Source organism: Hypanus sabinus, chromosome 15, assembly GCF_030144855.1.
Source record: "Hypanus sabinus isolate sHypSab1 chromosome 15, sHypSab1.hap1, whole genome shotgun sequence".
Lineage (NCBI taxonomy): Eukaryota > Metazoa > Chordata > Chondrichthyes > Myliobatiformes > Dasyatidae > Hypanus > Hypanus sabinus.
Window position 1 is genome coordinate 18,033,002 of NC_082720.1, and position 19,537 is coordinate 18,052,538.

At 39.7% G+C, this 19,537-nt stretch overlaps 1 protein-coding gene across 3 annotated transcripts in view; it reads right to left on the minus strand.

Moving 5' to 3' along the window:
• Positions 1-16,100: 16,100 nt before the first annotated feature.
• The window catches only part of fam53c (family with sequence similarity 53 member C), a 96,360-nt gene continuing 92,923 nt past the window's right edge, over positions 16,101-19,537 (minus strand). For all 3 annotated transcript variants that reach the window (XM_059990049.1, XM_059990048.1, XM_059990050.1), the window contains one exon: positions 16,101-17,455. In XM_059990049.1, the coding sequence (XP_059846032.1) occupies positions 17,201-17,455 (255 nt within the window). In that variant the 3' untranslated portion in view covers positions 16,101-17,200. The remainder of the gene's footprint in view (positions 17,456-19,537) is intronic.

A 19,537-nucleotide genomic window follows, 5' to 3' on the forward strand; every position in this document is an offset into this window, starting at 1 on the left:
GGCTGAGACAACTACAACTTGCTTGAAGATCCATCCAGTATTTGCATGCCACATCCCCGGCAATAGAGGCAACTGAAAGCAAATTAAGAAAGGTACTGGATGATGCCGCAGCAGTGTTCAGGGATGACATTGGAAAACTCAAACATATCAAGGATAAAATTGTGCCTTCAATGTCTCCTAATAAAAATAATACTGGACTATGTGGGAGTTGTACTCCAGTAATTTGTTCCAATAAAAGTCTTAAATTTATCCAAAATGGTTGAATTTTAAAACAAGACCAAGTAGAATTGAAAAAGTACCAATTTCTTGATTACATCGAAAACATTGGTCAGACATATTTGAATTTAATCTATTTATTTTCTGTGGTGTTATATATAATTGATGTAAAAAATTATATTGTATTAATCTAAGTCGAACATTTATTGTATTTCTCATACTATCAGAATATAATCTTGACCAGTTTTTTCCATCAATTTTAACATTCAAATCAGATTTCCCATTTCCCTTCAAATCAGACATTGAAGGGACAATACCGAAACTTAAATTGAATAAGTATCAGAAAAAATACTTGGAAATTTGATTTATATTTAACTATGGATTGTTGGAATAATGAAATACATAGTTGTATTCCACTTGAAAAAATTACATACAATTTAAGAAATGAATATGATATATTTTTGAAAATTTGGCTCCCATACTTACAAAAGATAGGATTAAGTACATAGGTCCTTTGAAGATAAAATTATAAAGTAATTGGGGAAAGTAAAAATAAATATTAAAATTATTTTGAACTCCATGGAGCATGTGGGGATCCTCTGATATCCAGGCAATCTTTCTCTCCTTTTTTTTCCTTCTTTAGATAAGGGTTAAAGGGGGGAGGGTTAAGGGGAGGGGGGGAGGGTTAATATTATTTTTCTCACTATTTTATCATCACATTTATTCTTTGTAATTTTCTAAAATTTAATAAATAAATTTTAAAAAGGGATAATATTATGCTAAATGAAAAGGCCACGCTCAAATTTTACAAATCCTGTCCAGGTCCTTATGCCATTCATGATAAATTAGCCAGTGACCTAGAATGGAGGCTGAAGGAATTCTTTCCAATGTTGATTGGAGCCCATGGACAATGCCAATGGTCCCAGTAGACAAGAAGAACGAGTTTGTCAGGCTCTGTGGTGATTTTAAGGTCACCATCAACCCAGTATTGAAAGTAGATCAACACCCTCTGCCCAGGATAGAAGATACCTTAGCAAACCTTTCTGAGAGAAAATACTTCAGCAAAGTGGACTCAGCTATATATATAATACATAAGTTGATATACAATCCATTTTGAGTTAGAGTATTGTGTAATTAATATTTGATAATAGTAAATACACTTTGAAAAAACATTCTTTATTTGTTTAAATAATTTATATGGGTTATATGAATGGCATATGTTATCACAACACCTCATGATACGTGTGTGCCTCGTTTAAAATAAAAATGAAGCACACAACCTATCTCTTGGCTCCCTTGTTTTCCTTTTGATTAGTTTCTATGTTTTGGAGTTACAAAACATAACACTATCAACCTCTGTTTTAAATATACTCAATGACTCAGACTTAAACCCTATGTATTCAGCAAAACTGGTACTTGCATTTCATCAGATATTCCATTTGCTTTAAAGTACTGCTCAATTTGCTCAGTATATAATATCCAATATTATATACAATATCTGTTGTGCAATCAAATGCCTCAATTTTCCAGCTGTAACCAGCCATTTCTGCATTTTTTAATGATTATTATCACACTGTACTCATTATTTATGAACCCGTGAATTCTTCTGCTTTCTGCCTTTTTTTAAGTTCGAACATCTTTCCTTTTGTGAAGAAAACATGTAGCTCTGAAGGAAAGAAAACGTACTGCACTTTTTTTTTTAAACTCAATCTTTTTTCACTACACTTTTTTTGAACTCCAACATTTTGCTGTACTTCAACAGGTAGGTAGTCGTCTCAAGTTTGTTTTAAACTTCCTCATCAACACTTCTGTTTTGTAACTCCAAAACATAAAAACCAGTAGAAAAGAAAACAAGGGAGCCAGGAGATAAGCCGTGTACTTAATTTTTAGTTTAAACGAGACATGTACATATGACATGGTGGCATGATGACAAATGCCATTTATGTAGTCTTACATATAACCCGTAATTAATTATTTAAAGAAATAAAAGATGCTTACTCAAACACTATATTTACAATATTACTGAAATATTAAATACACAACAGATAGTTTCTTGATTAATCAGGGGGTCAAAGGTTATGGGGCGAAGGCAGGAGAATGGGGTTGAAAGGGATAAAAAAAATCAGCCATGATGGAAGGGTGGAGCAGACTTGATGGGCTGAATGGCCTAATTCTGCTCCTATGGCTTAAGGTCTAATAAGCAATGATTATACTAATAGTTCAACTATGACATTATTTTGAATGGTCACATATTAAGGACATGATTTGAAATTTTGTGTGCTGAATGCTCAAGGTCCTTCACAGCTAAAGTTCAAGTACATCTAATTGATGTCACTTTCAAATTTCAGGTGGCAAATCATAAAAGCTCGGCATGAAATGCCTGAGATTTCTTTTTTCGGATTGCTTCACATCTGCAATAAAGGATGGCATTGAAGTACCATGTCTGGAATGTGATGGGTGTGAATTTGATGCAAGACGTTTGTATATTTAACAATAGTCAAATGCAAATGCACTATACCTACTATTTAACAATTACTAGAATGCTTTAAAACAATTTAAAGCAAACTGCTAACCAGCCATTACTGCAGTATCGTAATCACCATACACATCGAAATGAGGCAGCCTAACGTTTTGTATTTTCTCAGTCAGTTTGTTCAATGGAAGTCAACCATTTCCTTTTAAAGTTGCAAAACTAGGTGTTTACAACCGCCCTGATCGAACTTCCTGTATCTCCTATTGCTAGAGGTGATTTATTGCAAGTTGGCATTAGAAAATAGCAAGCACACTCCTGGGAGCTGGTAATGGTTCAGCTTCAAAGAATTCTAATCTCATGCAAAGCAATGATTTCTGAGCAGTGCATGCTTCAGATACCTGAGGGCACCAACGACCAATACTACAGAGCTCAAAAGCTTTGCTGTGACAGACTGGGCAATTCCGTGCAAGTGCTGTTCCACCGTTCTGAACATACTGAAAGCATTGGGTGGATCAAAGATGGAGCAATCCATTACAGCCATTCAGCAACGAGATACATTACGATACTTACAACCAAGCACAAGGAACAAATGTGTCTCGAAGACCAGAATATTAGCACATTAAATATATGGTTGATACAAGCACGCCAGATTAAGTGGTAGTTTGTCCAGCAAGCTGTGGTCTGAGAGCCACAGCCAGCTTGGCTGGGGTTGGCTGCCTATCTGTTCGTGCCTGTGTGTGTCTCCTGGCTCATGTTACTATGGAACTTCCTGATGGGTTAAAGATCAGTCACAGTTCAGGATTTTGAAGCCAATTCCCTTTTAGTTATTCTGCTAAATTGTTCACAGGTAGGGCACAGTTTTCTGTGTGATGCACCATCAATAACTCACACTGAGACGTAAGGCGAGATATCGGCTTTTATTGACTGGAAGAAGGAAACAGGAGTGAGTGTCCATCATACTATGTCCTGGAGACTGAGGCCGAGCGTCAGGCCTCAGATCGCCTTTATACAGGGGCCTGTGGGAGGAGCCACAGGAGCAGTCAGCAGGGGGCGTGTCCAGACAGGCTCATAGTTCACCACACTGTGGTCGCAAGTTTAATGTTGCACAGTCTACAGTTTTAGTGACCTTTCTTTACACTGGAATTTACATGCAATTCCCAGATATCCTATCAGTTAAAACATCGAAATACCATTAACAAGCCCAGGCTGATGTTTCTCAGAACATTTTCTTTCTTAAACTGTTTTCTTTGAATTTTATTCTTTTCATGTTTTCTTCCTTTTTATTTATCCTATTTACCAGTTTTTTACCCATAGGCACTTTTTTTTGTAGGTATGGTCCATTCTCAGGTGCCAGTTGGGCAGATGCAACTCTTGGGCTTTACTTTTCTGAAATCCCCAGCAGAGGCAGCTGGATAATAATCAACAGCATGATACTCCACTGGAAAAGCTGAGACAACTTCGACATTTCCATATGAATTAATATGGCCTTTTCCAGACCTTCTTTCTGCTTATTCTTGTTCAGGTATGGAGTTCCGGAGTTTTTTGACACTATCATATACTTATAAACTGTTATTATTGCCCATGTTAGTTTAGTTTAGTGTTTTTTTTCCAATATATATTCTCTTTTATATATTTTCAAATTTTTTTTCCTTTTCTTTTGACGATTATTTTTGTTTTTTTTTCATATATAATTATATAGACTTGATTGATTAATGTACCTTTTTTTGTTGATGTTTAATAGGATATTATTATCCTATTATTAATGCAATTTCAAGTCTATTGTATTTATAACCTATTCATTATTATGTTATGTTTTTTCTTATATATATATGAAACTCAATAAAAAGATTGAAAAAGAAAGAAAAAGAAAAGGAAAAGCTGAGACAACAGTATCATCCAGCACAGAAGGTGGGCCATGCACATTGTGCTCTTGCCGATCTGCTGACAAACCTTCCCAACTAATCTCACCCCTTCCTTGCCTTTTTTCTCCCCACAGCCCACAACATACTTTTTATCTTATCAAATCCTTTTTAATCACCCTTTGAGAGTCTTTCTCAGTCTAGATTCAGTGGCCACTTTATTAGGTAAAGTACAACTGCTCATTAATGCAAATAGCTGATCAACCAGTTATATGGCAGCAATTCAATGTATAAAAGCATGCAGAGATGGCCAAGAGGTTCAGTTGTTGTTCAGACCCAACATCAGAATGGGGAAGAAATGCAATCTCAGTGACTTTGACCATTGAATGATTGTTGGTGCCAGACGGGGTGGTTTGAGTATCTCAGAAACTGCTGATCTCCTGGGATTTTCACGCACGACAGTCTCTAGTCTAGAGACTTACAGAGAATGGTGTAAAAAACAAAAATAAAATCCAAAGAGTAGCAGTTCTGTGAGTGAAAATGTCTTGTTAATGAGCGAGGTCAGGGGAAAATGGCCAGACTGGTTCAAGCTGATGGGAAGGCGTCAGTAACTCAAATAACCACGCTTTACAACAGTCGTGCAGAAGAGCGTCTCTGAACGCACAACATGTCAAACCTTGAAGTGGATGGGCTACAGCAGCAGAAGACCACAACATTACACTCAGTGGTCAGTTTATTAGGTACAGGAGGTAACTAATAAAGTGGCCACTGACTGTATACTCATCAGAGTTGTGTGCCGCAGTCACAAGGATGAAGCACCTGCGTACTCCCCGCCTTCAATCTTACCTACTTTGGCTTCCTCAAAGGAGATGAGGAAACATGAAAATTGTTTGGGAAATGTCTGGTGTGTGTCTCCTTTTCACAGTGAGGCTGAGCTAAAGGGGTCTGGGCCCACCACACAAATGGAAACCAACTTAAAAACAAGGAGACAGTGCTGAAGCTTTATAAGACACTAGTCAGGCTACACGTGGAGTAATGTCAACAGTCTTGGGCCCCTCATCTCAGAAAGTATGTGTTGTCATTGGAGAGAGTTCAGAGGAGGTTCTGGGAATGAAAGGGTTAACATATGAAGAGTGTTTGGCTCCTTTGGGCTTATACTCACTACAATTTAGAAGAATGCAGAGGAAATCTCATTGAAGTCTACCAAACATTGAAGGGACTAGCTAAGGTGGATGTGGAGAGGATGCTTCCTTTGGTGGGGGTATCCAGATCTAGAGGGCACAGCCTCATAATTGAGGGGCAACCTTTCAGAACAGAAGAAAGGAGGATTTTTTTTAGCCAAATAGTGGTGAATCTGTGGAATGCTCTGCCAAGACTGCGGTGGAGGCCAAATCCGTGGGTATATTTAAAGCAGAAGTTGATAGATTCCCGATTGGTCGGGGCATCAAAGGATATGGTGAGAGGGCAGGTGTACGGGGTTGAATGGGTTCTGGGATCAGCCATGATGGAATGGCAGAGTGGACTTGATGGGCCGAATGGTTTAATTCTATTCCTATGTCTTATGGTCGAACACAAGAAATAGCTCTAAAAAGATAGTTCACATTTTCTCCTCTCTGTAAATTCTTCCCTGACCAGTGATGTACTAAAAAACAAAGCCAACATTTGCTGAAGTTTGTTCAAAGAGAAAATAAATTCAGGAAATTAAGTCTGGAAATGAATTCAGTGCATTGCATGGGCTTGATAGGAAATTACATCAATTGCCAGGACACTCTAGCATCGACGTCTCTGTGCGCAATCAATGAGGAACCTCATCACTGCCCATTCATTAGACTACGCTCCACTGTTAATTATTGTGAAATAATAGGACAGCTTACCTTGGGGATGAAAGCAGCCATTTTACCTTGAAGCATTTTGACGATCAGTTTCAAAGTGGATATCTGTTATAAGGAATTCCTGGATTTGATCACCTGCATCCTAGGTTTCTAAAATAGCTCATTACCAAGACAGTGGATGCATTATTTGTGGATGTGCAAAGATCTCTAACAGTTCCGGTAGACCAGGTGGCAGATGTGACCTACAGAAGTACAGATCTCTTTGTCTAATAAATGTGGATGGCAGCATTCAGGAAACCACTGTTAAAGATTTAGTAACAGGACATTTAGGAAAACATAACCTGCCTAGGTTGAATCAATGTGGTTGCATGAGAGAAAAACTGGTCCTTTCAAACTTAACAGAGGTTCCTGCAGAATGTAAGATCAGAGAAACCAATGGATAGCACACATTTAGGTTTTCAAAGGGCATTTGATTGGGTACTACATAAAAATATTATTCAAACTAGGGCTCATGGGATTGGGTGTTAGAATGATGATAAATCTGTCAGTAGACAAAAAGTAGATAATGGAAATAATATGGTCATATCCTCTATTCCCCAATCTGGTCTGTTACCTCTTCTCACCTGCCTATTACTTCCCCTGTGTCTCCTACTCCTTTTTCTACTGTGCTCTCTTCATTCTCTCCTATCAGGTTCCTTCTTCTCCAACCCTTCACCTTTCTAGCACTCCTGGCTTCACCTATCACCTTCCCACTAGCCTCCTTACCGTTCCCCCCCCCCCACCTTTTCATTCTGTGTTTTCCCCCCTTCTTCTTCAGTCCTGAAGGAGGGTCTCGGCCCGAAACGCCGACTGTTTATTCATTGCCATCGATGCTGCCTGACCTGCTGAGTTCCTCCAGCACTTTGTACGTGTTGCTTTGGATTTCCAGCATCCGCAGACTTTCTTATGTTTATGGTCATTTTCAGTTTGGCAGACTAGTATGCTGTATCAAGGATTAATGTTTGGATACAGCTGTATTAATTGGACCTGAAGAAACTATTGCAACTGCTGACACAAAGGTGGAAAAATAAACTACACAAAGGATACAATGTGGTTGCAAAGACAGGGTGAGAGCAAGCAGGTGGCAAATGAAAGGAAGCTGTTCTTAGTGTGGGCAATGATTATCTGTTGGTGTTCAAAGAGATTTGGTTTTGTTATACATTAATTTCAGTGCAATCTATGTACAATAAAAGTACATGAACCAATAAGGAAGGCAAATACATTTTGGCATTTTTTCGCAAAGGCAGTTGGGTGCATGAGTAAGATTTGCATTCAATGTTCTTTCACTGATATAAGGTATTTCACATCCCAGGTAGGCACTGTTGTAATGGAAATATTGCAGACATTTTAAGTAAGGTTCTCAGTAACTGCAATGCAATAATAACTAGATAATCTGTCATAGTGATACAGACGAAGCAATAAATATTAGTCAAATCACCTGCCACTTTCCCTTCTCTTCTTCAAATAGGGCTGTGTGTCTTTATATTTACCTTTAGATGGCTGGCCTTGGGTTTACAGTTGTACCCAAAACCTGCCACCCCGGAAGTGCAGCACCATACTGTATATCTTCTCAGCACCACAATAGGCTATCAACAAGATTTTTGCGATGGTCTCTGTTGTGGGCCCTGAACCCACACACTTCTAGCTAAATGCAACAGTGATGCCCGCTGAGCTGAGCTGACATATTATGCCAAGGGTATTTTTAACAATCAGATAGTAGACTGTGATGGAATTCCTCGGTACAGAAGTTAGCTTTGGTAGTGCCAGTGAGATGGAGTTCAACTTAAAAACTCTTGATTTCAATCAATTGAACCACAGCCAATATGACATTGCTCTTCAATGTGTCACTGGTGATCTGTGTGAGATAGAGGTGTTATCAAGAGCGAGAAAGTATACAATGAACTCACTCAAAGGTACATAAAGAAAACTGAATACTCCAAACACTAAACCTTTGTTCTAGGAAAGTCATCACTCGGAAAAAAAGGGAAAGGGAAGGGCAAAATAGATATAAATATCTCTTTCCTGTGGTGTTGGTCCAGAGTATTACATAAGCACGTGACAGTCAAGGGAGAGTGCTACTCCGTAGCCAGCTGTATAATATTAGTCATAATTCTAGCTTCAGTGCAATGGCAACAAGTAGCTGGAACAGCAATGTAAGGGGACTGGGCAGAAGCAGCTGAGAAACTCCCAGTTTCAGGAAGAGTTCTTCGCATCGTGAAAGTCAATATATCATAGGGCAAACAGACAATGTATAATCAATCATAACGTGGAAATATCTTCTAAAAAATTTCTCAAAGCTGAAATACAGGTAATACTGAAGAAGGGGCTGTCTGAAATGATAAGCCTATTATTGAATCACTTGCTGGAAATGAGCAATAAGGTTAATGCTCTCATCTGAACCACATTGGCTGGGGCCACAATAAATTGGATGATTTACTGTTTTGAGAACATCAGCTGTAACAAGAATTCCAGCGTTATATGCTCTCGGCAGTGGGGTGTGGGTTGGAGGAGCAATTCTGCTGCAGTCCAATTTCCTGGCGCAGCAATTTTGGGGAGCAATCAAAAATTTCCGATTCTACACTTTGCCAACCGCATTGTGCTGTCTTTGGAGGAGGGTATTATACTGCACATGTTAAGAGCTTATCAGTACTCACTTAAACACACCAAAACCTACATGAACACTGCAACAGTGTTGATGTAAGTTAATTCAAAAACGGCCACAAATGAAAAGAGTAATCCATATAAAGACAAATTGACTCCATTTTTTAACTTAGAGATTCAGGCCTTCCAGCCCAATGATCCATGCCACCCAGTAATGCCCAAATTTAACCCTAGCTTAGTTACAAGACTATTTACAATGATCAAGTAGCTTACCAACCGGTACATCTTTGGACAGTGGGAGGAAACCAGAGCACCCGGAGGAAACCCACATGGTCACCGGGAGAATGTACAAACTCCTTACAGACAGATGCTGCTGGAATTGATTTCCAAACTCTGACGCCCCAAGCTGTAACAGTGTCACGCTAACCGCTACGGTACTGTGGCATTGCGTTCTTCACACCTGTCTCAACTTCTGGCTCCATCTCAACTCAACACCGCTAAAGAATGAGGCAGAAGCTCCAGTTAGCTCGACAGTCAAGGGCTGGGGAGAGAGACAAACTGGTGCTTGTGCATCTAATCATTATTCAGCACTCAACTAGTGTGCACGCGGTGCCAGTACCTGTGTCGATGTGTTTAAGAAACTGAAGCTATCGGAAATGACTGCTGAACAAATACCCTGGACTAACTTACAGGGTGAAATTTACTTAGGATGTTCATTTAACTAATAATACATGGAATTGTGAATGTTTGAGAAATTTACAAAATGGAATCTAATCTCAGGATTCTACATTGTGAAGGTGACTACAGTTCTAAAAGTGGAGTCACCCTTCTACAGCAGAACCTCTGAGATTAGATTCCATTTTCTGAGATTCCCTATCAAAAACTAAAATATTTTGCGCAATCCTAATAAATGCTTCTAGCATTGCTTCTAGTATTTCACAATGCTTCTAGTAAAAGATAATCCTGCAGATGTTGGGAATGAGTTCCAAGACTTAGATCCAGCAATAATGAATAAAAAGCATCCTCTTTGTAAGTCATTTGGAAAGAATCTGCCCCATAGTAAGGTTGCAAATTCACCTCGTCTTGTTAAAGAAATGTTAACAAGTAACTAATTTGTTGATGGTGCTTACTCCAGTGAAGATAAGCCAGAGTGAGGATGGACTCTTTCATTAGCTGGTAGAGTAGGGGGGAAATGTGAACTTTGAGGATGCAAGGAGGCCTCAATATGGTGTATTATATAAATGGGCAAACACGTGGCGGATGTAGTTTAAATGTGAATCTATCCACTTTAGTTCTAAAAACTGAAAGTCATAATCATCTAAATTGTGGTAGTCTGGGAAAAAGGAAGGAGCAATTAGAATGTGGAATCCAGTAACGTGAGGGCATCACATATATTTTCCATTTATGTCCACTGTAACCTCCTTCAATCCTCTAAACTCAGGCTCCTGCATCCCTCCTGTTCTGGATTTTTCTGTGCTTTGCTATTGGTCTGACCACTGTCTATGAGCCAGGTTACTTTAATTCATGAGATTATGGAATTTGGATGAAACGCTCCAAGGAGAGAAGGGCGTGTAGAAAGGAGTAAGTAACTAGGTGAGTGAGATCACACCTACTCTGGGTTTGATATTTGTTTGCTCAATGTAGATGACTACACCCAAACAAAATGAACTGGAGAGGGAGGGCAATAGAAATTTCCATCATTCAGTTGCCATGGGCTTTTCTCTCTCCCTCCCCACCAACTGCATATCATCACATATGCAGTCGAGGCAGCTTGAAGGGCAGCTGGGCTTTCAGGTAGGATTTGTGTTGTCTGAAGTCTGGCGTCACTGTCATTGTTGTGGTTTTGGTTTGAGCTGGCTCAGTAATCTGCACTTTGAAATCATGATGGTGTTACGAACCCCGTAACTGGGTATCTTACCAGCAAAGATAGGAGTATCCGTTGAAGTCTGATGATACTATTTTTAACAGTATTTATTAGTAAAAATACACAAAAATAATATCAATGCAAATATACAGATAATATACGACATCAATATTAAACCTAAAAGTGCGGGTGTAATGGAAGTATAAAGTTCAGTTCAGTTCATGCAGGCTGCAGTAGTTGTTGATCACTGTGTTGCAATTGTTGGAGAGAGAGAGAGAGAGAGAGAGAAAGTAACTTGCCGACTTTCCTTTTACGCTCTTGATCCGTCGATGCATTGTTATTGTGGCCATTCACGTATGACCCCTCCGTCCTTTAGCTAGACCATTCTGTGGAGGACTCATCACCCAGGCAAGGATGGACACACACACAAGCCCCCACCGGTCTCATAGCGTCTCTCCTGGTGCATCTGAGGGGTGTTCCCCAGACCCTACTTTTATCCCCACTCACGGGGTCTCTGGTGTCAATCAAGTTGGGATGATGCAATCCCTCAACCAGACCACTCTGGTTGCCCCCGAGGAGTTTCAATGAATAGAACAGTACTCAATACACAATTCCTTCTCCAAGAGACAATAGCAGTAATCAGTGGTTCCGTTCCGCTTTTGTTAGGAGGAGACATTCCACCTTTGTGCATCCCTACATTGTCTCTCTCTCATTACTGACATGAGCTGTTTATCTCTCTCATTTCCTGGGTACCAGACCAAAATAATAGCGATTTTGCGATTCTCAAAAAGGTGTGGGGGGGGGGGGCGACTTTGCACCCTTCTGCCCATCAGAGTTGCTCCTCATTCGTAACAATGGACGAGCGGAGGAATTGGAGGACCAAGACAAACAGCCACCTCTGGTCCCGTGTGTGTGACAGGCATGTTCACTCATGCAACAGTTTCTGACCAAACAGAACTCTGTCCTTTTGCTCCTGCTATACACAAGTAAATACTAAAAAAAATGGACTAATTTACAATTGTGTAGTGGTGATTAATTCACCGTCCTGGTTTTTAAGAATGGAATTTGGGCCCAGGGAGAACCTTTTTAATGCCGTAAAGTACCACAGCACGTAACTACCTGCCGGATAAAAGATGGAGGAATGAGCTGAGCAAATTTTAAAAATGTATATTCAAATTTGTTTTACATTAACTAGCATGACTAACATGTTAGAAAAACTAGCATAATTTCTCATCAAGTTAGTTGTGCTAATTAGTGACAGCCTTACTAATGATCTTCCAAAATTCTTAAGATTTTAATAGTTTCTCAGAAAAGTAGGAAATGTAAGGAGGCAACTACTTAAGGAGGCAAAAGAAAGTTGAAATACAGACTACTCAGGTCTGACAACTATTGTTAGGAAAATGCATGGATCAGCAGCATTGTGGGTGGGAGTCTCCTTCTGAGCAGCTCCTCCACAGCAGCTTGTCTCCACCTTCCAATGGGTATAACTTCTTGTCCTTGCTAATAACCATTTAATGAATAAAGTCAGCTTTGTGTTGTAAACACTTCATAACCACAAGCCCATAAAAACATCTCAATCACTTTTAAATACATTAACACGTACAAATGCTCAAATACTCTGTTGCCCTCTACCCATCAGGACAACCAGGGATATAATCTAATACATAAATGGCTAACCTCAGCTCTCAGAAAGAGTTGCCATTTTATTAGATATCTCTGCTCATTAATGCAAATACCTAATTAGCCAATTATGTCGGATGAAGTAGGAGCAACTCAATGCATAAAGCATGCAGACATGGTCAAAAGGCTCAGTTATTGTTTAGACTAAAGATCAGAATGGGGGAAGAAATGTGATCTAAGTGACTTTGATCGTGGAATGATTGTTGGTGCCAGATGTGGGAGGGGGTGGGGTTCAGTATCTCAGAAACTGCTGATCTCTGGGGATTTTCACGCACAGGCGTCTTTAGATTTTACAGATAACGATGTGAGAAACAAATACTATGGTGTGAGCGGCAGGTTTGTGAGCAAAGATGCCTTGCTAATGAGAGTGGTCAGACCGGTTCAATGACAGGAGGGTAACAGTAACTCAAAGAACCATGTTACAACAGTGGTGTGCGGAAGAACATTTCTGAATGCACAACACATTGAACCTTGAAAGCAGAAGACCCCAAATGTATACTCAGTGGCCACTTTATTAGGTATAGGAGGTAGATATCCCTGCACTGGAACAATTGTCACTAATCCTAGAAGCACACTCCACTGCAAAAGAATGCACTGTCATAAACAATAACATGTAATTAGTTAAAATTAATAAAACTTTGTAATTAACATGCACAAAATGCTGGAAGAACTCAACAGGTCAGGCAGCATCTATGGAGGGGAATAAATTGGTCAAATTTTCAGGTCGACCGTTTATTCCCCTCCAAAGATGTTGCCTAACTTGCAGATTTCCTCCAGCATTTTAGACGATAAGACTATTCAGTTCATCAAGCTCTACTCTGCCATCCCATTATGCTGATTTATTATCCCTCTCAACCTTATTCTCCTGCCTTTTCCCCTTAACCTTTGACCCTTACTGATGAAGAACTGATCCACCTTCGCTTTGTCCTCCACACATTCACCACCCTCTGCCTGAAGAAATTCCTCATGTCTGTTCTAAAGGGACATTCTTCTATTTTGAGGCTGTGCTCTCTGGTCATATAGTGACTCCCTCACTATAGGAAAGATCCTATCTATGTCCACTCTACCTAGGTCCCTCAACATTTGGTGAGTTTCAATGTGATCCCCCTCACTCTTCTAAACTCCAGTGAATACATTCCAGAGCCAACAGACAGTCCTCATATATTAACACGTACAAACAAGCTGGATGAACTCAGCAAGTCGGGCAGCAACCGTTGAAATCAGCAGTCAACGTTCCAGGCCAAGACCCTTCGTCAGGACTCAGCCCAAAACATTGACTGCTCATTTCAATGGATGCTGCCCGACCTGCTGAGTTCATTCAGCTTGTTTGTACCTGTTGATCTGACCACAGCATCTGCAGTGTACTTTGTGTTTACTCTTCATATATTAACCCTTCCATTCCTAAGATCATTCTCGTGAACCTCCTCTGGACCCTCTCCAATGCCAGCAAATCCTTTCTTAGTTAAGGGGGCCAAAACTGCTCACAGTACTTGACAGTGCAGTATATAGCATCAGCATTCCCTCATGCCTTTCTGTTCTAGTCCTCTTGAAATGAATGCTAACATTGCATTTGCCTTCCTCACCACCGACATAACCTGCAAGTTAACCTTTAGGGGACTTACACGAGGACTTCCATTTTCATCTTTTGTGCATGTTGCTCAAGATTTCCAGCGTATGCAGAATCCCTTGTGTTTAGTGTTAACACTGGTTTTTTTTTAAAATATTCCATCATGGGAAAGTCAGGACAGTATAGCAAAACATTTTTTTTGATTTTGACCAGAAAGTTAAGTCAATGTGATTGATGTTCAGTTGCTGATAAAGAACAGAAGGCAGAATGCATCTTTTGGCTGAAGTTTTCATTAACAAAACAAGGTCCTGAATTGGTTTCTATGTTGGAGAAACAGAAGTGGAAGACAGATTGGGTAACAAGCACATTAGCCGGTGGCAGGTTGTATAGCTCAGGAGAGGAAAAACCCCACAGCCTTAAAAGTATACATTCAGGGAGGTTCATGCTACTGCGTAGCAACTCTTGAAGTAACAAATATCTCTTGAAATAGGTAAGCAATGTTTACTCGAGGTTGGATTAGGTGTCCACAGGAGTCAAACTGTCCAGCCACACTTGGGTCAAAGCATGTTGAACAAGATTCCTCAATACAACAAGGCAAATGCAGACATATTTTGTTGGGAGAGGGAAGGTGCAGTGAGGATCTCGTACATTACCGAGCTTTGTAGCTTATATCTAATACAAATGGAACTATATCATCAATTTTTAGACTGTTCTAGGTTTCAGTAAATAAACCAATTATTGAAAAGAGATTTCACCTTGGAAGCTATTTTCAAATTAAAAGGCTTTTTTTTGTGTTTTTTTCTTTGATTCAACCTGGTGACTTTATTATTACATTCTCATAAAGACCTCAGCATTTTAAGTATTTTAAGTGGATTGACTATAGGTAGCCAATGCAAATTGGGTAAATATCGGACCGATCATTAAGTTTTAATGTTTAGATCCTGTAGTTTAGTGTCCGCATTAATACTTGTACCTGTCAATTACTGTGTCGGGGAGTACTTAAGCAATGTTAATATGAGGTCTAATGCTGCAAAATTAATCTCTGAGTAGGCTGGAAGTGAATGGCAAGTGGTTTGGTGCTTGCTTTTCTTCCTCTCTGCTGACTCCCTTGTTAGGGGGTATTCTGAAGTTATGTGAATATAGCAGATATTAATTTAAGCAAGAACCAGTCTTCAATTCTTATTGTAAATGTAAATACATCCAGGACACTTGCAATTAGCCTTCAGTTCTTATTGTAAATTGCAAGCAGCAAATTGAAGTTAAACTGGCCCACAGATCAAGAGATTGCAAACGGAACAGTCAAACATTAGGAAAATGGGGTTGTTAACTGGCTTGCATCGAACCAAGCAACATGGCCAACTTATTTGCACCATTGTGTTAGTGCAGGGAAGTGTCCCAGCCAAGGTATTTGAACATTCAGTTTTCTCCCAATGGAGATATTGGAGCAATTCAAAGGAAATATTGTCAACCCAAAATATTGAAGTGAACTATGACCTTGCAACTATATCAAATCTCCCACTGTTACCATTGATCTTAAGGGGTATAAAATATGTGAGCCTCTACTGAGAGTGCCTGCTTGTTGGAACAAATAAAGATTTTTATTTCACCAGTCTGTGTCTCTCCGATGAATTTGATCACAGTCACAACATCCCTTTTCTTCTTAAAGGCTAGGTAGAGGTGTGGCCCTGCCTAATATGTGTGTGCAAGTCTTAGAAAGGAATGTCTGGAAAAGTTACAATTTTCAAGGCTGAAGGGATCCTTACCCCAAATCATTCAATCAGGTCAGTGAAGTTCCATCCTCTCCTTATGTGCATGATGACTGCCACTGATGCAAGTTGTACTTGTATCATTTCCACCACTACCTGGCTAACTCATGTTCAGAAATGAAGACGGCCCGGTTTCTTTATTGGTTTACCACAAGGCTGCTTAAAAGATTCAAATTTAAAACACACACTCAAACTCTTCAAAAAAAGTTTCTTTTTTTATTTAAGGTCATGAATAAAGAGCAGTGGTCGTTATATTATCACAATTTTTGATTAAATTTATTAGAAATGCTAGGCGTTTTTCCCATAAAGGACACAGAAAATCGGCAGGAAATTGTGAATCTTTGATTGTATTTCATAAATTTGGTGCAAGGGCTAAAGTACAACAAAATATAGAGTCTCTTCAAATACAGTCTACACAAAGTAACAAAAACAGACATGTTACAGTCACTACCCACCTTGCAAACCATCAGTAAACTAAATTGGCCTCACTTGACTGATTCGTCTCACTTCTCTCGTCACCACCAGCCAGCACAATCCGTCAGCCAGTTGTTAAAATCCAGGCCATATTACACAGCAACTTCAAGCCTGGATTTTACCTTAGCCAAGAAGAGTGAAGAAAACGACATCTCCCACCAGTGTAGCTTCCCTCAGAAACAGGGTATGCTTAGCCTCAAGTCCAGAAATACCTAACCTTTTTAATACAGTGCACAGATTTACATTTTGCTTTATCTCCAAGCCTGTGGGGTCGGGGTAGAGTAGAGACAATGGGAAAAAAGATAGAATCTAAGCCATTAATCGTAGCTTTATTGAAACAGTGTGAAGCTGAAAACAGGAGTCAATTTCAGGGCCCTCTTAAACTGCAGTATTGTTTATAAATGTCAAGGGCCCTTTGCTTCTCATCAATTCTTACTCCGACTCATTTGCTTCTGAAGGCACCATTTGGTTATCGCCCCGACTGTCCCACAGGTTTATTGCAGATGCACTGGAGGCATGCAGGCTTTAGCATGTTGAGTGGAGTGAAGCTTAGCCTACGCAGTTCATCATCTGAAGAGGCTCAGGAAGTGGCAGGTGAGGAAGAGGAATGGCACAACTTCTCCAGCAAGACCTAAACCTTGCTGACCTGGGAAAGTGAATTTACAGGTCCCAGCTCACGTCACCTCCCCTCCAGAACTGCCCAATCAAGTAGTGTAATGATAAAATCTGCTGGGGAGAGCAATCTATGTCAATTTTGTACTTAAGGATTTGCATTTTAAGGCATAATTCGTGGGATACAAAGGTCCTGAAATTACTTTAACTAATTTGTTCAGTTTTCCTCAATCATGTCTAAATCTAAATCCTCACATGTGCGATGGAATGGGAAGGCCTCTGTGCCATCACAATTCTTAGCATCCTCCTCTTCCTCACTTTCACTAAGTGTTTCAATCCGGCAGCTTCTCGTTGGACAACTTTGTGACAAGTCCGGCCTGAAGCCTGCAGTGTCCAAGGTAGAGTCAGGTGACTGGCCCTCTGGGGATTTCTTTTTCTCCGTTTCTAGGCAAGGACTGCTCAGGTTTCTCCTCTGCAACAAGAACAAAAAAAAGAGTATGTTTACAGGGCAATGTACATCAACCCCCGCAAATTATGCACCGAAGCAGTAGACCGTGTAAACAGCAGTTGAAATTTTATCTGCTTTGTAAACTAGGAGAGTCCACAATGATAATTAATATCGTGAAGAAACAGAGTATATCCCAGTGTTCACTGGGGACTTCTCTGTTCCTGGCCACTTCTACCTTCTGCTTCATGATTTCTGCTGGCCACTGCCAAAGATGGACAAATTTCTACTGGACATTTCACAGATACTATAGTCAGCTCAGATAAGCCAATAGCACTTCGATTCAATATAAGCACATGCAGTTTGAGGATAATGTAATTATCCGAAGGAATGCTGACTGATTCTCATTCCTGGAGTGAGTACTTGAAATGAGCAAACTCACCATTGACCAAAGACTGAATTTATGACCTTTCTGGCCTGTGTGTCTAACGACACCTCTACAAACTGTAAGAGGTTGACTTATCAATAAACTGATTTGCAGTTTATACAAAGAATAAAGAACCTTGGTTACTCATCAGCTCTGCTGGGATTCTGCATAAATTCCACTCTAATCATTCCATTCTAACAGAATAATAATCAGCACTGCAAGAGGGGTTTATTTTTTATAGCAGGTGAAGTGCTATACAGGGATAAGTGGGGAAATGGAACACATGTAGATTCAGCTGAGTGAGCCATTCCACTTCTGTGTTAAAGAGATCCTCCCCTCTGTTCCATCTCCCCCACATCACACACAAAACCAGCTTTCCTATTTAAAAATAAAGACAAGCTGAAATTAATGTTATTTGAACCTTTAAAAGATGGTATCATGCTGTATTTTTTCTTATCTGATTAGAACGGAGATGTCTTCCAAGGTGGAAATCTATGGTGACTGGCAAGAGTATTCTAGTGTAATGTTCAATCACTACCAATTGGTGGTAGTAGAGAACAACAACCAGTGCACGCACTTACATGACAGGGTTAGGCTTTGTAGTGAGGAAGGCTGACAATTACCCTTTGAAATCATTAACCACCTCAACCCCAGTGTTGTCAAGCTATTTGACCAGGGTTGAAAACACAGCAGACTAGTATCTTCCATTTATACAGTTCCTTATTGAATATCTCAGTAGCTCAGAGTACATGAAATAGTTTTTAAGATGCAGTGATTCATATAGACGATGGTACAGTTACCAGCCCCATACCCATCTTAGGAATGATGGTAGAATGGCAAATATTTAAAAACTTATTAGTTAGTTTTATAAACAAAGAATTGGGCCAGTATCCATATTTTCAAATTATTTAATTAGTTGTAGAGTACTTTGAGCCAGAGTTCAAAGAAAGGCAGTACGAGTGCAAGTTATTCTTTCAGTGACTTTCCCAATCAGCTTCTCACTGCAGGAATCTGGATAGGCAAGGATTTCCCCTCCAGAGAAAACAGAAATGGACCAGGCATTCCAATCTCCTAACAAGTGATTGAACAGAAGTGGAACAACCTTCAGCCTTCCTGACTGAGTAACCACACATGGACAAACCACCTACAAGAAAATACAACTTCTGTGCATTTCATGAATTTTTATGATTTTATGTTCGCCTCATTCAACATACAGTGGTGCTAGAAAGTTGGTAAACCCTGTGGGATTTTCACTGCTTCTGCATAAATATGACCTAAAATGTGATCAGATCTTCATGCAAGTCCTAAAACTTGATACTATAGAACCCAGTTAAGTAAATAACACAAAAAAACACCATACTTCATTTATTTATTGAGGAAAATGATACAATATTACATGTATCTCTTGGAAAAAGTATGTGAACCTTTGCTTTCAGTGACTGGTGTGACCCCCTTGTACAACAATAACTTCCAACCAAGTGTTTCCAGTAACTGTTGATCAGTCTTGCACGTCAGCTTGGAGGAAATTTTAGGCCATTCCTCCTTACAAAACTGCTACAACTCTGGGATGTTGGTGGGCTTCCCTGCATGAATTGCTTGCTACAGGTCCTTCCACAACATTTCTATAGGATTAAGATCAGGACTTTGACTTGGCCATTTCAAAACACAAGTTCTCTTCTTTT